Raw genomic sequence first — 17,350 nt, 5'->3', positions numbered from 1 at the left:
GACACTCTTTTTAAGGAAATGCCCTCCGGCTTCTTCGTGGAAAAAACTGTTCGGCGGTGTGTCAGGGGACACTCTTTCTAAGGAAATGCTCAGGGGACAAAACCTGGGCCATCCATTTTTCCGGTACTTGCCCCACACGCTTTGCTTTTGAACGGCAAAAACTTGGAGAAATATTCCGGGCGACGGAAAACAAACACGCAAAAGTCCTCTGATCAAAAGAAACGACGACCCCAACATACGTGTGCCTCCTTCCTTAGATAATTGGAGAAATTCTAATCCAAATAAGAAAGTGAATTTCTTGAGATTCCTCTCAGGCGGACTCTAGCTTAAAACATAATTTAACAGGTTTAATCCACAATCACTAGTTGATGAGATATGTATCAGAATGCTCATGTGCCAAGTCACGCACTCTCCCAAACAACACAAACATGGACATCATAGGTGGGCTCCATCTTTCTCCTATAAAAAGCCCCTAATTCCCGACTTTCTAAAGGCCCAAAGAGAGAGCAACCTCTAATCAAGTATATCGAGTGAGTCGAAAGAAATACTAAACATGGCTTCCAAATCTTCAGCCTCACCAGTATTTCTCATTTCAGTCATTTTGGCTCTTGTTGGGAATAACGGATCCCCGAAAACCGGATTCGACACTAAATCGAACCCCTTAATCAATGCGGAAGACGAAAACCGGGAAAACACGTATCACCGATCGTAAAGCACACCACGGATTCGAGCGTACCTTGTTAGCCACAGATTAGACACCGACGCCGACAGAGGAAGAAAAACTGGCCCTTGTTCGATCCGATGACGCCTTGAAGGGAAGACAACAGTGGCCTTGTGCTTACTGTTTTTCTTCTTCTTCTTTTTTTGAGAGAGAATGCGCGGGAGAGGAGAAGACATACGTCAATTCTGCCAAGAGGTGTCTTCTCTCTCTCTCTCCTCCCTTTTATACCTTCCCCATCCACGGGCCCTATTCCCGTGGGCCGGGCCTTTGGGCCAAGACATGGGCGGACGGGCCTTAAGCCCATCACCAATTAAATCCATCATCTCCCACTCGCACATGGTGGGCCGAACAGAATTCTCTTTACCTCTCTTCAACATTCATACCAGTGAATAATCCGTGCGACCAGCATACTTTGAGAGCTCGTTGCTATACATCTGTTAGGAATATATAGCAGCTCATAATGGGCATCACATCCTGAGTAGATTTAGTATGCAGTACCCTAGATCGATCGATCACATTTATATCTCTCTTGATCTCTTTCAAACAATGATATATATATTGTATTCACAATTATGATTATCACAAAGACAGTCATAATTGATTAACCGGTGAATACAAAACTACAATGTGATTCTCCAAAATCGATCTTCCTCTTTCCTTCAAACTCTCAATTTCAGTCCAGCTCGCTTTTCTAGAAATGCCCCATTAGATCGAATCAAACTCATGACCATTGGCAACATCCTAAGATAGCAAACACTAAATAGAAATCTTGAGAATAAGTAAGAGTCATGAGGGGACTAAATATTGAGGAACTATTTTCCTCAAGAGTCTCACACGTCATAAAAGTTGAGATCAAACTTTTTGCCACTCTTATTGGTCGTTTCATGCATACGTAGTATGAAATACGTATTACGGTATTAACTCCTTTCCCATGGAGCGTATGTCTACACTTTCAATACCGTACAGATGATAGTTCAGACATACCCAATGTCTAACTTGAGTTCACGTATCTACTCATTCACAAAATTCATCGTAAACCACATCTGGCATCTTAGACAGATAAAGTAAAATATGTGGGGTATTTTACTTTCGGACATAGTAAGTATTATATCCTCATCTTAACACTTAGTTAAGGCGACATACGTGTTTTAAGCTTGAGCTCTCGATTATCACCCAGATAATAAGCTTAAAAACAGTCTCATCTCTATTTATCACACAAGAAATAGAGGCGATTACCCGTGCATTGAGTGGGCTAATCTTATATCTGTCCGACATACTTCTCAACTTAAAGTAATGCACTAAGCATTAAGATGCATAAAGATCAAACAAAGATTCATAAGCATTAATGATGAAAACACAAATTCATCAAATGTGAACACTTAGGGAAATTACAATATTCAGTACATTAGCCTCTACGCAATCCTAGAGATTTCATATGGCCACAAAACACATCTCTAGGTATTGGCTTTATCATAGGATCTGCTACCATTCTATGCGTAGTATGTACTCTAAGTTCACATCTTTTCGTGCAATCATATCTTTGACAAGATTATACTTGGTATCTATAGGTTTGGTCTTACCATGATATTTTGGATCTTTGGTGTACGCTTTTGCTGCTTGGCTATCACAGTTAACCAACAATGAATCTGCAGCACTTCAAATAACACCTAAATGATCCAACAATCTCTTAAGCCAAACATCTTCTTTTATTGCTGTTGATAATGCCACGAACTCAGTTTCCATCATGGACAAGGCTATACACATTTTGTTTCTTACTGCTTCAACATATAGTGCCATTATTCGGTAAGAAAACAAATCCAGAGGTAGATTTTCTTTCATTTAAATCTCCTCTCCAATCAGCATCAGAATAGCCTTTGAATTGCAGATCTTTTCCATAATAACTCAACGTATAATCAGCAGTCCCCTTTAGATACCTTAGTATTCATTTAACAGCTTTCCAATGTGCTTGACATGGATTGGATTGGTATCTTTTCACCATTCCAACTGCAAAACATATGTCAGGTCTTGTACATATCATAGTGTACATCAAGCTCCCAACAGCACTAGCATAAGGAACATGTTTCATTTGTTCCTTCTCTTGTGGAGTCCTTGGACACAGTCTATGGCTCAATCCTTCACCTTTTGCAATAGGAGTGTCTATGGGTTTACAATCCCATATCCTTCAATTCAAAATTGGAAGACAACCAACTTTTGACAGTATTGACAAGTTCCATATTGCTTCCGGCAATTAGTATATCATCAACATATAATGATATGATCACAAATTGATCCTTGGATCTTTTGATATATATACAATGATCCTCATCTATCATTGTAAAGTCATATGCCATTATGGCATTATGAAAACGTATATACCATTGTCTTGACGACTGCTTAAGGCCATATATCGACATCAAAAGTCGACATATCTTTTCTTCTTGGCCTTTCATTATGAAACCAGCAGGTTGTTCCATATATATTTCTTCCTCTAATTCTCTATTGAGGAAAGCAGTCTTTACATCCGTTTGATGTAACTCAAGATCCAGACTAGCCACTATTGCCAGAATAATGCGAATCGAGGTAAATCTCATTACAGGAGAAAATGTATCTTCATAATCAATTCATTCCTGTTGATTATACCCCTTCGCCACAAGGCGAGCCTTATGCCTTTCTATCGAGCCATCAGCCTTTCGCTTTATTTTGAGAACCCACTTGTTCCCAATAGCTCTGCGTCCTTTTGGAAGGTCAATCAGTTCCCAGACTTGGTTTGATTTCATTGACTCCATCTCCTCTTTCATTGCATAAATCCATTTTTCCTTATTAGGGCAATTTAGAGCCTCATTAATATTTCTTAGCTCATCCTCATCTTGTGGAGCAACCATAAAAGTTTCCCCTTCAATGTCAAAACGTCGACGGGGGAATACTTTGGCGACTTGTTCGCTATATGGGAGATTGTACACTTAGCACATCATTCCCCATTATGCTCCCACTCGGATTAGATAATGACGATATCATCTCATCATGTGGTTGTAATTGAGAATGAGTTGAATTCAATTCATCACTTCTCATATTACTCTCACTTGGACGAACTCCATTAATATCATTATCTTGATCCAAGGTTTCAAATAGGGAGTGATCTTCTCTTATTTCGCCCTTCTTAGGAAAATTCATTCACTAAGAATGTGACATCCCGTGATTCATATTCAGTTATACTCCCACTTTCCTGCTCACCTATGAACACATATCCTTTCGAGTGATCAGAGTACCTTATGAAAATACTCTTCTTTCCTCTGGGACCCAATTTCCCAAATTTGTGAGAGGACTCATGTGTATAGGCGGCACAACCCCATGGCTTAAGAAAACTCAAGTCCGGTTTTCAACCTGTCCATAACTCATATGGAGTGGAAGTAACTGATTTGGAAGGCACACGGTTAAGTATGTAGGCAGCAGTTAACAACGCATCACTCCAAAAGGTAATAGGTAAGTTAGCATGCGCCATCATGGACCTAACCATTTCCAGAGGGTTCTTTCTTCTCTCTCGCAACACCATTTTGTTGAGGAGTATATGGAATAGACAACTATCTTTCTATTCCTTTTTCATCACATAATTTTCTAAACTCATCAGATAAATATTCTCGACCTCGATCGGATCTCAATGCTTTTATTTTCTTGTCTAATTGATTCTCTACCAAGTTCATAAACCTTTTAAAACAACTTATTGCTTCAGATTTGTGAGAAATCAAATAGACATATCCGAATCAAGTATAATCATCAATAAAAGTGATGAAATAAACAGCCTCATGCCTTCCTTTCACATTCATTGGACCACAGACATCAGAATGGATTAAATGCAGAGGAAATTCAGCTCTTTTACCTTTTCCAAATGGTTTCCTTGTCGTTTTCCTTTCTAGGCAATGCTTACATATAAGCAAATCGACTTTTCAATATTGCCCAACAAGCCCTCTTTGGCTAGTCTTTTCATATGTTGTTGGCCCATATGACCAAGTCTAGCATGCCACCATATTCACATCATTATCATATAAAGTAGAAGACGTGAAACAAGGGAATAACATATTGACATCACCACAGTCAACATTTTATACAATAAAACCATCCAGAAAGTGACCAAAATCATAGTAGTTTGTATCTAAATACAAATCTACACATCTATTATGGAAGTTCATACTAAAATCCAAGCTTAACCAACGCCAAAATAGACATTTAAATTTCGACGAATCTCCAGAGCATTTAGAACATCATGTAGGAACAAGGTGCGTCCACCACACATGTTCGGTTGGCGGTGTGCCAATCCCTTTAACTTCAGCTCGGGAGTTGTTTCCCACATAGATCCACTTAGTTCCGGTTGGTATTCGTCAGAATTCCACGAAGGATCCTCTATCCTTCCTTACATGGTATGTCGTTCCTGAATCTACAGTCTACAAAGGATTGGATTCAGCCAATAATGCAGAACTCGACACATAAGCAAAGTTCTCAAATGTGCAAGAGGTGTTTATCTTTTTGGCTCACAATTTGCGAGCATAGTAACCTCTCTTGTCACAATTGTAACACCTCACCCTTGACATTTTCTTTACTTGAGGACATTTTCCTCTCTTGTGTTGGTTAACTCTTGATTTCTTACAATAAGGACTTGATCCTTTGCATTCCCACATATTGAACGAATCAATACGCTTGCGCTTAGAGCACAAAGCCCTTTCTGAGCTAGAACCAGCATTGCAAATATCTATTTTCTGCTCAAATGCTGTTAGTCGGTCCTCAGCTAGCTCAAAGTGGCGCACATCATTTATAAGATCTTCCATAACATGGTCAAGAGCTTCTAGTACTTCTTGCTTTTTCAACACATATTGAATCTTCATATTCAATATTTCAATTGCTTGCCGTTCATATCAGCAATTACATTCTTAGTTGCTGAAACCATCGATCTAAACACACGAGACATATATGCACGAATAATTAATGCCTATCATTTATGCATCCACTTTTACATAGACCCATCATATTAATGAATAATTTCAAGTAAGGCTTCGTAATCAAAAGGTCACTATGTTTCCAATCATCCTCCAAAATCCTAACTTAAAACTATCATTAATATGATTTTCATATGCAAAATCAATTCTATGAAGTTACAAAAAAACTTCTAACACTACCCACAGCTAATTACCCACAGTAATCAGCAATTAACAGAAAGCAACAGATAATTTACATTCAATAAAATAATAATGATTTCAATTAATACAACTATACATTACACTAAGCAATATATACAGAGAAAAATATCAACATGGAAAGAGATATTTACACCCATAAAACATCTCATAATTAATCTAAGAAATAATTAGGGAATGTCCCTTCTAATCTATCGGTCAAAACATCTCGAGAAAACCGAAGGCACATTTGCCAACCATGGAAAAACTTTTGGAGAGCTTTCATGTCGCCACCAAGGCGCATTTACTCTGCGCCATGTGGCGCTCAATCTAAGGGTTGAAGTTTTGGCCAATTCAATCCTATAGTACTCTCTTACAAAAGCATCCACTAGATTCGTATAATCCGGGACCACGTTGACCTCCCATAGCCGATCTAACACTGCTTGCCATTCAGGTGGAAGAGTGTTCATCAAAGCCGGCACCTTCTCAAAATCCGGCATAAGATAACCATTCCGAGATGATTTCTGTATCATCGATTGACCTTGACCATGTGTGATACTCAATCACCATCAAGCCATCGATAATCGAGCTAACTCTTTCATCAGCCTTTTCGGTCTAGCTCTTCCTTCGTCCGTTCTTGGGATTGCGGTATCCGTGCATAACGCATCATAGTTTCGCAACAAATGCGTAACTAAAATGGATCACTTATAATCCATAATAAACAAATGGAAAATACATAATTTTCCATGATTCATGCAACAAATGCAGAATGAAAATGGATTACCTACAACCCACACAGACATAATTGAAAAAGAAAAAAATTCCTTCTTTTTTTTTTTCGGGTCAACGGTCAAAGTCAACGGTCAAAGTCAACGATCAACGGTCGTCGGTCACGGTCAACGGTCAACGGTCAAGTCGTCGGACCGGTCGAACCGGACGGACCGGTCGGACCGGACGGGCCGTCGGCCGGTCGGGCCGGTTCGCTCGAACCGCCCGCACGTGCCGCACGCGTGCGCGGGCTGACGTCACGCAGACGTCAGCCAGCACGTGCCACACGCGTGCCGGGCGTCCGCGGGGCGGGTCGGGTCGGGCCGGGTCGCCAGTCGGGTTGCCGGCCGGTGACCGCCCGGCCAACCGACGTCATCTGCTGCGTCATCGATGACGTCACCCGACGGTTGCGGCCCGTTGGGTGACGTCATCGACGCAAGACGTCGGCGGCCGGGCCGAGTCCGGCGCATGCCGATTCGCCCACCCGCCAGCACCGATCGCCCGGTTTGCCGCCGGCGCGTGACGACGCGCCGGCCGAAGCCAACGCCGGGCGCGTGGCGCCCACGCGCATCAGCTTGTGGCGCGCGTGTGGGTGCATGCGGCATCGTCCGGCGACGCACAACATGTCGCCGAACTCGTCTCGACGACCTCTTTCACCCAGTGCTTTCAGAATTCAATTTCGACTTACGAAAACTCAGAAAAATGGCCGAACATCGCTCGGGTGTCGGGATTTTCGCCTCGATCCGTACGGCCGAAGGTTTTGAAAAATCAATGAAAAAACGTCAAACAAGTCGGGAAAAACGTGAACTAGGGCTCGATACCAATGTTGGGAATAACGGATCCCCGAAAATCGGATTCGACACTAAATCGAACCCCTAAATCAATGCGGAAGACGAAGCCCGGGAAAACACGTATCATCGATCGTAAAGCACACCACGGATTCGAGCGTACCTTGTTAGCCACAAATTAGACACCGACGCCGACAGAGGAAGAAAAACTGGCCCTTGTTCGATCCGATGACGCCTTGAAGGGAAGACAACAGTGGCCTTTTGCTTACTGTTTTTCTTCTTTTTCCTTTTGAGAGAGAATGCGTGGGAGAGGAGAAGACGTACGTCAATTCTGCCAAGAGGTGTCTTCTCTCTCTCTCCTCCCTTTTATACCTTCCCCCATCCACGGGCCCTATTCCCGTGGGCCGGGCCTTTTGGGCCCAGCATGGGCGGACGGGCCTTAAGCCCATCACCAATTAAATCCATCAGCTCTTGTGGTTGGCATCAACGGTGGAGAAATTACTGTCTATTGGGGTCAGAATGGCGGCGAAGGCAGTTTAGCCAACACTTGTGCCTCCGAAAACTACAACATTGTGAACCTAGCTTTTCTCTATGTCTTCGGCAATGGCCAAACTCCTGAATTAAACCTCGCTGGCCACTGCGATCCTTCCAGCGGAAACTGTACCGGCTTGAGCTCCGACATCAATTCTTGCCAAGCTAGGGGAGTCAAGGTGATGCTCTCGATCGGAGGAAGCTCGGGACGTTACAATCTTTCTTCCGCCGAGGATGCTAACCAGGTTGCGACTTATCTATGGAACAACTTTCTAGGAGGCCAGTCCTCATCTCGGTCACTTGGGGATGCAGTGCTCGACGGCATCGATTTCGACATCGAAGGAGGCACGAATCAACACTGGGATGATCTGGCTAGGTACTTGTCTGAATATAGCAGCAGTGAGAAGAAGGTGTACTTGGCTGCAGCCCCTCAATGTCCTTACCCAGATGCGTGGCTTGGAGGTGCCCTTCAAACAGGCTTATTCGACTACGTTTGGGTCCAATTTTACAACAATGCTCCATGCGAGTACAATTCTGGGAACATCGCTAATCTCCAAGATGCATGGAATCAATGGACTTCAAGTACCGCCGGTAAAATCTTTTTGGGATTGCCCGCATCTACGGCTGCAGCTAACAGTGGTTTCATTCCTGTGTCGAACCTTACTTCCAAAGTATTGCTCGCCATTAATGGATCTGCCAACTATGGGGGCGTGATGTTGTGGTCCAAATATTATGATGATCAAACTGGATACAGCTCTTCCATCAAGGAATACGTCCGAGGGTGAATTTTACCTTTAATACTACTGTGTAATAAGCTACATGTCTTGTTTACATGTACGTCTTTGTACTCATCAGAAATCACTTTATGTAATCACATATATTGGTCATGGTGTATACGTGTACCAATTAATGTCAAATATAATAATGATGTCATTGTGGGATAATCTATATTGAGATCCACTCTTATATTATACTCAACTCGATAAATATTCTAATTTGCATATAGATTAGCCTGGGTCTATTTCATTTCAAGCACAAATTTCTAACCTAATTCACCTGTCCCAAGACCGTTCATCGAGATTAATTTCCAATCCCTCAAGTCATGAATAGAAGAGGAAAAATGTTGCATGGACATGGTTTACCAATATTAGGAAGTGGGATCGACGGTTGTCCTTTCCTTTCAAAGGACATCAAATTTGAAATGCAGATCTCGAACAATTCAAATAAGGAGGAGTCCGAGCAGAATCAACCATGTTACTGCAAAGTTCATTGTTCATGGTTATAATCAACTTCTCCAGAGGTGGGAAACCTCCAAGCAACTTCACTATAATAGGGAAGTGTCCTTCCTGAAGATTTGTTCTTAGTATGAGATGATTACATTCAAGCGACCCGATAGGTCAGAGCCGGCCTTTCAGCTCCATGAAGGATAGAACCTGCCGGACCGGGACGAAGCAACCAAAGGAAAAAAAATTAAGAGGGAAGTGAAAATTTTTGTATATTCAGTCATAAAGATCTACACATGTAATCAACATACGATCTACCGTCAGGAGTCGTACTTCTAATGGTCAAATACGAAACATATATGATCGCAATAGTTTTCGACGATCTGCACCTCCAAACATTCACGCAAAGGTGGTACAGTTCATTGATTTAATGATGGGCACTTCTGCAGATTAATCATGATCGGTGCGCGGTAAAATATTCAATGAAAGTTCCAGGGACATGGCCTTAAAAAAAATGACCTCCGATCATGTACGAGTAAGATGATACTGATTCAATATATTTATAACGGATTCCGTTTCTTTGGAACTTCTTTCTAAGCAGAAAAGGCTGTACACATTTAACAACAGGAAACCTTATCGAAGAAAACATGTCACTTATCGCATCCTACATGTACCATCGAAATTAAGAAATGAAAGGGCGAGGCGGAGCTGAATGATTGCTCACCCGAAGGCACCAGCGTCCAGTTGAAAATTTAGCAGCACTTTTCAGTATCCGCAACAATCGATCTAACATGTCGAGAACAGGTTGTGCTTTATCTAAAATAGGGCTATCAATACCAACACCACGAAGTTCCCTATTAAAACGACCGCAAATGTGGAGCTGAAATGGGCAAAGTAGAGCCATCTTTTGTTATTTCATAGCCCCAATTAACTGTTTCGTGGGTGCGGAATTGAAAATCCAAACTCTGTTCGCGAAATCCTAAAATTAATCAAGGAGCATCGAGGGACTCCTAAGAGTGGGGGAGAAAAATGAGGTAAGGGCTTGTGGTCCAAAGGTGAAGCAGTGTCTTCGATAGAATGCATAGTATCCTCGCCTCTTGAGAGATCCTGAAAAAATACTATAATTATTATATAATATTCTCAATCAGAACTTTATTATATGAGGCAAATGGTTCCTTAAAAAAAGTCATGTCTAATAATCCAACTTCATTGTTCTATCCAAATTCGAAGTAACATTTTTCCAACATTTATCTCCTTCGGTTCGATTGAAATTTTTTTAAAAAAGGGATGAGCATGATCATGGGCAGATATGATGGCATGAGAGATCCTTGACGAGTGTTTTCTCTTATCTTTCCTTTCCAATCCGCCTATTGAATATTGATTCCCACAGGTCATTGCTTTCCTTATGGAAAAGTTACGCCCACCTCCCACGAGCTTCAGCCCTTGTTTCCCTTCCGCTTTTTCATTGAAACTTCCCTTGTAGAAGACTCCCAAAATCTCTTTTGTTTAGTCCACCCACCAATCACGGTTTACCCTCTAATCTACATTGAATAAATTTCTTTAGCCGCCTTGGACCACTCGATTCTCTACCTTCCGTATTGTTCCTTGGCCGAGAATGTCCAGAATATGTGTCCCTTAGTCACTTCCCAATTTCGCAAAAATTAGCCCTCAAATCTCACCATCCTTTGCTCGAAAGCCACACTTTCCTTTAAGAGAATCGGTTTAACTTTCTTGCCCTATTGGAACAATGAGCAGATGATCGTCAATGACGCGAAGAGGAAGCCGAAACCGAAAAGCTACTCGCCTAGATTTGGGCAAGGCTGGCCTTGACACTCATTCAAAAGGTTATCACAGTCACTGGCAAGGGCTGCACATCCTTGCTCATGGTCGGTGAGGAAGTTGCGACCCTCGTCAGTAGTCAACGAGAGCCCTCACCGGCCATAGTAAAAAAAAAAAAAAGTTAAAGAAGGAAAAGAGAAACAAATAAAAATTATTAACATCAGCGTCGGTCATGTTACATAATACAATTAGTGTCCACATCAGTGAATTCCGATCAAAATTGATCTAATAAACTCAGTTGACAAAAAAAAAAGAAAATACTTAATACTCACTTAACATATTTAAAAAGAATTTTTGGACAATTTTCCTTCACACTTTTCAAGAAAATCCACTACGGCTTCTTCGTGGAAAGAATTGTTGGGCAGCGTGTCCGGAAAGAAAACCTAAGCCTTCCTTTTCATTGACGCTGGCCCCACACGCTCCGCTTTTGGACGGTCAAACTTGGATAAACATCTCCAGCAATAAAAAACAAACACACAAAAGTCCTCTGGCGACACAAAGCAGAGACCCCCCAAAATACATGTGCCTCCTTCGGTAGATAGATGGAGAAATTAAAATCTAAATAAAAAAGTGAATTTCTTGAGTGGAGAGCTTATACCAAGTGAGTGGAGAAAAACGCCGAACATGGCTTCCAAATCTTCAACCTCGCCAGCATTTTCTCTTTTCAATCATTTTGGCTCTTGTGGTTTGTGACGGCCCGAGTGGCAGTGCGCGGGAAGGAGTTCCCTGAACGTGCACAAGGAAGAGATCCCTCTCTTGTCCCACATCGCCTAAGGAGGGAGTCCTAAGCTAACTTATGCATTGTGCCTCTGGAAATTACAAGTTTGTGAACCTAGCTTTCCTTAATGTCTTCGGCAACAGCCAGACTCATATGATCAACCTCACTGGCCACTGCGATCCTTCCAGCAAAGGATGCACTGGCTTGAGCTCCAAGACAAGCTAGAGGAGTCAAGGTGATGCTCTCGATCGGAGGTGTGGGAAGTTACTATCTCCCTTCCGCCGAGGATGCTAGATATGTCGCAACTTATCTGTGGGACAACTTCCTGGGAGGCCAGTCCTCATCTCGACCACTTGGGGATGCAATGCTCGACTGCATTGATTTCATCATCGCAACAGGCATGAATCAACACTAGGATGATCTGACTAGGTACTTGTCTGCATATAGTATCTGTGGAAAGAAGGTGTACTTGGCTGCAGCCCCTCAATGTCCTTATCCGGATGCTTGGGTTGGAGGTGCCCTTCAAACAGGTTTTATACGACTACGGGTGCGTTTGGGAACCACTTCCCAAAGCCCCTTTGAAGCCTAAAGGTACTTGGCCAAATGCTAGGCCGTTTGGGAAAAAAATTTGAGCCCGCATTCAGGGAATGCCAGCATGTGTGAAGCCGAAAGCCCAAGGCAGGGGGGGACCTGCCTTGGGCTTTCGGTTTTTTCTTCGGCATGCCCACACTGCAATTGTTCATAACTTTTTTCCGAAATTGTCCTCACGAATGTTTTGTTTTTCCGGTTCTTGCCCTTGTGTCGCAAGCTTGTTCATCTTCTCTCGGGGATTCGGTTCCGATCGTGAGCGGCCGGCGACCGCTAGAGGGACGCCGGCGATCGTGGGGGTGGCGCGACCAACGCCGGAGATGGCGCAACCGGCCGGAGGTGGCGCGACCGAGGGCCGGGTCACCGCAAACCCGGATCCGGGGGCGGAGACGGTCTTCTCCTTCCGCGAGCTTCTTCTTCCGCGAGCGGTCGCGGCGACCGTCGCCCAGACGAGCGACGCCCGGGCGGTGGCGCGACCGCCGCGACCCACGGCAAGGTCGGGTCACCGCGACCAGACTGGGGCGGCGGGGTCGCGGAGGACCTTGCCGCCCCGATCCGGGGTTGCGCGACCTCGCGGCCCTCGGATCCGGGTCGCGGCGGCGTCGCGCGACCTCCGCGACCTCGCCGCCCCGATTCCGAGGGCGGCGCGGTCGCGCGACCCGCCGCGACCCAGATCCGGGCGGCGAGGTCCTCCGCGACCTCGGCGCCCATCCGCGTCGCCGGAGGTCGCCGGAGGTCGCGATGGCGTCGCGCGACCTCGCTGCCCCAGATCCGGCGTCACCGGAGGTCGCCGGAGGTCGCCGGAGGTCGCCGAAGGTCGCCGGCGGCCACTCGCCCTTTTGGTCAATTTTTTTAATTTTTCTTTTGATAAATTTTTTTTACCACAAAGATCTTTTGCAAATGTAATTTCCCAAACGCTATTTTGCTCAAAATACTTTACAAAGAGCTTTCAAAGTGCAATTTACTAAACACGGTTGCATTTTGGAAAACACCTTTAAGTCAAAGGTATTTGCATTTTCCTAAAGACATTCCCCAAAAGTAGTTCCCAAACGCACCCTACGTCTGGGTCCAATTTTACGGCAATCCTCCATGCGAATACAGTTCTGGGAACATGGGTAATCTCAAAGATGCATGGAATCAATGGACTTCGATTCCCGCTGGAGAAATCTTCTTGGGATTGCCCGCATCTGCGGATGCTAGTAGTGGTTTTATTCCTGCATCAAATCTTACTTCCATAGTACTGCCCACCATTAAAGGATCTACCAAATATGGGGGTGTGATGTTGTGGTCCAGATATTATGATGGTGAAACTAGATATGGCTCTTCCATCAAGGGATCTGTCTGAAGGTGAATTTTACCTTTAGTACTACTAATTCAATATATTTGCACCAGATCCCCTTTCTTTGGAATTTTTTTAAGCGGAAAACACTGTACACATTTAACAACAGGAAACCTTACCAAGGAAAACTAGTCTCTTATCGCACCCTACATGTACCATAGAAATTGAGAAATGAAAGGGCAAGGCTGAGTTGAATGATTTCTCACCCCAAGGCTCCAGCGTCCAATGGAAAATTTAGCAGCACTTTTCAGTCTCTGCAACAATCAATATAACATGTTTCGAACAGGTCCTGCTCTATCTAAAATATGGCTATCAATACCACCACCATGAAGTTCCCGATTAAAACGACTGCAAATGCAGAGCTGAAATGTGCAAAGTAAAGCCATCATTTGTTATTCCGTAGCTACAAATTACCAACTATTTCTTGGGTGGGGAATTGAAAACCAAAACTCTGTTCATGAAACCCCAGAAACAATCAAGGAGCAACATCGAAGGATTCCAGAGAATGGGGAGAAAAATGAGGTAATGGCTCGTGGTCCAGAGGTGAAGCAGTGCCTTCAATAGAATGCAGAGTATCATCACCTCTTCGACTTTGGAGAAGCAAAACATGCAGTGGATTGGGTGAGCCGGCAAACGGCTTATGCGGTCACAGTCCCAGTCCGCCATTGGATTTCATTCAAGGGCTTTGCAATGCAAGGCTCTAGGATGAGAAGAGATGGAAAATTCCCAAATATGAAATTCAAAAGGAGGAAGGGAAAGAGAGAGATTGATTGCGCCCTGCTTTATCACATGAGAGCACATAGTAGGTTTTGAGAAAGCCACAGTGAAATTTCCTAGTCTTTCTGTTTCCTGGTGCTTTTATCACATGAGAAAATATAGTAGGTCTTGAGAAACCAACTGTTAATGCCCTCCTCGTGCGACCATTGAAAAACTTCCTATCTCATAAAGCTGGCCAGCTTCATGAGATTGTCCTAGTATTCATTAAACGATTGTGAGATTGACAGTATATGCAATAGCAGTAATCCATAAGAAGATTTGCAATTGCAGACTTGAAAGAACCGTGTATTCACGAATCCAAGTGAGGCATTTCGCAAGCAATGTTGGGATCAGGATAGAACCCACGAAAATCTAACAGCACGGTGACTAGAGCAAGAATCAAACGACTTTCATGATCTCTCTAGTTCTCAAACAAGAACGAGCTTTCATTAGCTTGTCCGTTGGATTCACGTTATTAACCTTAAAATTTCTGTACAATTTCTGGTGTGAACTTAAACACACTATGGCCAACTAAGAAATACTTTTGACATCAAAAAATTATTACTACTAGAGACAGCTGCTTATGTATGAAGTAGGACAATTCTAATAGCATCAATCATAAAGCAAATTTACATACAGGAGACAACAATTAGCTGCCATCAAATGCACGCCGATGAATCCGAATGGCTGGGAAAATAGTCTTTCTAGCAAATGAATGGAGAGAACGGGTTGGGCAGCTTTTCAAGGAATTGGACGTCTGAAAGTTCTGATTGGCTGATTTACCGGCAAAAAAAAAGGTTTTATGATGCCATCGGCAAAGAGCTCATCGGCATGTAGAAGGGCAGGGGATAACTGAGAGAGGGAGACATTGAAATTGAAACTCTGGGATTTTTCTGTATAACTCTCAGAGTCGATAGAAGAAGGTCGAAGAGACTCATCAAGACCATCAAAGGAGGTCCTTACATTGGACAACCAGCTATACGAAAAACTATCGATTGCTAGAGGTTTTGTGCTTTCCATGGAACTTAGCAGCTAGTGTCATACAGGGTGATGAGGAGAGTAAGGGTTTATATATGTTGGTAGGGATTAGACTTAATACATGTGGCATCTCTATGTTACTCGAGTTGTATTAGGATTGAAGGTCAGGGACAGCAGGAACACGAATAGAATAAAGGAAAGCAAATAGGCAATTATTTTGTCTGAATGGCTTTTGTCATGCTTGATATCCCAATGAAGTTATTTGTCCGTGTTGGTCGCATGCTTCGTACATTTTTTCTCTCATCATGCATAATACCAAAAGCATGGGCCAATATATTATGGAATTCGTATGAGTTAACGCGATTCCTTGCAAATCAGTAAGTCTATGAATTTGCTGGAAAGACTCCACTTTCATCACAGAACAACAAATACAAATACTCTTTTCATCTAATTGAAGGTACAACATCGTGGATTGAGCTAATCGTCTTATGTGCGATAAACATAAAATAATGACAGTACTTTTTAATACATTAGTAACAGTTTAACATCATCATGCAATATTTAATAAAGCTGGATCTTACAGTTGCATTCTAGAAGTGCTATATAAAATATTAGATGCAGGTTCCAGTGTCAGCATTAACATTCAGAAAAGACAGTGCGAGATCTAAATATACAAAGGTAGACAGCTATTTCCAAGATTTTTTCTAGATCTCGAAAGGCCAAAATGAGTAGATTCACGTAAATGTCTGAAGTGACCATAGATGTGAACCTAGATAGTGATGTAAAGAAAAGGGCTTATGCAGCCCAGACTGCGCACACTCGGCTAAAGAGTGCTAAAGGCTGAAAACCTGCGTAGATTTTTGACAGGGTACTTCATTAAGCAAAAAAGATAACGATGAGTTGCAGAGTCCGTGGACCCCTTGCAGACATTCAATCTAACTTTATTCTGTGCTAACCAAAATATACATTAATATAGGCGATAAGATAAAAAAACAACCTTTTTTCAATGCAAAACTTCGCTCATGTACTGCTGAACTTCTAGACATACACAAACTATTATAGACGTTGTCTACACTTAAGAAGGCCAGACTTAATCTGCTCAGGCCAGAAACTTATCCAGTTATGCAGCAATATATACCTCCAACCACACGAAACCGTAATTTCACCTAGATATTTGCTTCAATAATTCTGCTCAAGCAATCTAAACAGCTATTTAAACTGCCATGAGCATGGAGTGTGCTAATATGGGAGCTCTTTTCGCATGGGCATTGAGGTGGGTTTGAGGCTGTTGAGAAGAGACCAAACCAAACATTAAAAATTGAATAATTACATGTCTCGTGAAATCTTTTTAAGATGCAAAACCGAATATAGCCAGGAACACTCACATCGGAAATTGAGAAACAATTACTAAAAAGAATACAAGTTTTAACAAGCAAAACTCAGGTTACAGATGAAGAACGTGAAGGATAATCACATGCCAGGTGCCATTTGTCAAAATGTTATGCTACATTTAACCACTGGTCTCGGTTCAGAGGAGAGATGGTACAGATTACAGAGGACAAAAGGAAAATCACAGGTCATCACAAGCAATGCTTTCGCATTCATGTAGGAAATGGTGTTGCATCGGTATTTATAATAGTTATCAAAGCCAAAGATACTTCTAAATTGGCTTCAGAAGTACCGTCAAATTTCTGTGGTTTCATAAATGACGTGTAAAGATGAGAGGCAACTCACCCATCAGCAGTTGAAAAGAGAGACCGTTATGACAAATTCATCATCCAAAGAGCTTTAGCATGCTAATCATTATGTATGATTAATTTTCAATTTCAGCCAAAGATCAAAACTGATGAAGCAAAACCAAGTTAGTATGTGTTTGGCCATACTGCAGGGAGTCAAACCTGTCACATCCAATGCATATTGCGAAGCCTTAAAAGCTCTG

At 42.7% G+C, this 17,350-nt stretch overlaps 1 protein-coding gene and 1 pseudogene across 1 annotated transcript; both read left to right on the top strand.

Annotated features, from left to right (window-relative positions):
* The first annotated feature begins 553 nt into the window (after positions 1-553).
* Positions 554-8,755, top strand: LOC120293440 (acidic endochitinase-like). The gene is made up of 2 exons (XM_039312762.1): positions 554-623; positions 7,926-8,755. Exons 1-2 carry the CDS (start codon positions 554-556, stop codon positions 8,753-8,755), a joined length of 900 nt encoding a protein of 299 aa, XP_039168696.1.
* A 3,073-nt stretch (positions 8,756-11,828) lies between these two features.
* Positions 11,829-13,683, top strand: LOC120293439 (annotated as a pseudogene).
* Positions 13,684-17,350: the final 3,667 nt, after the last annotated feature.

The sequence above is a fragment of the Eucalyptus grandis genome, chromosome 5 (assembly GCF_016545825.1).
Source record: "Eucalyptus grandis isolate ANBG69807.140 chromosome 5, ASM1654582v1, whole genome shotgun sequence".
NCBI classification, from domain to species: domain Eukaryota; kingdom Viridiplantae; phylum Streptophyta; class Magnoliopsida; order Myrtales; family Myrtaceae; genus Eucalyptus; species Eucalyptus grandis.
This window is presented reverse-complemented; position numbering and strand designations above follow the sequence as displayed.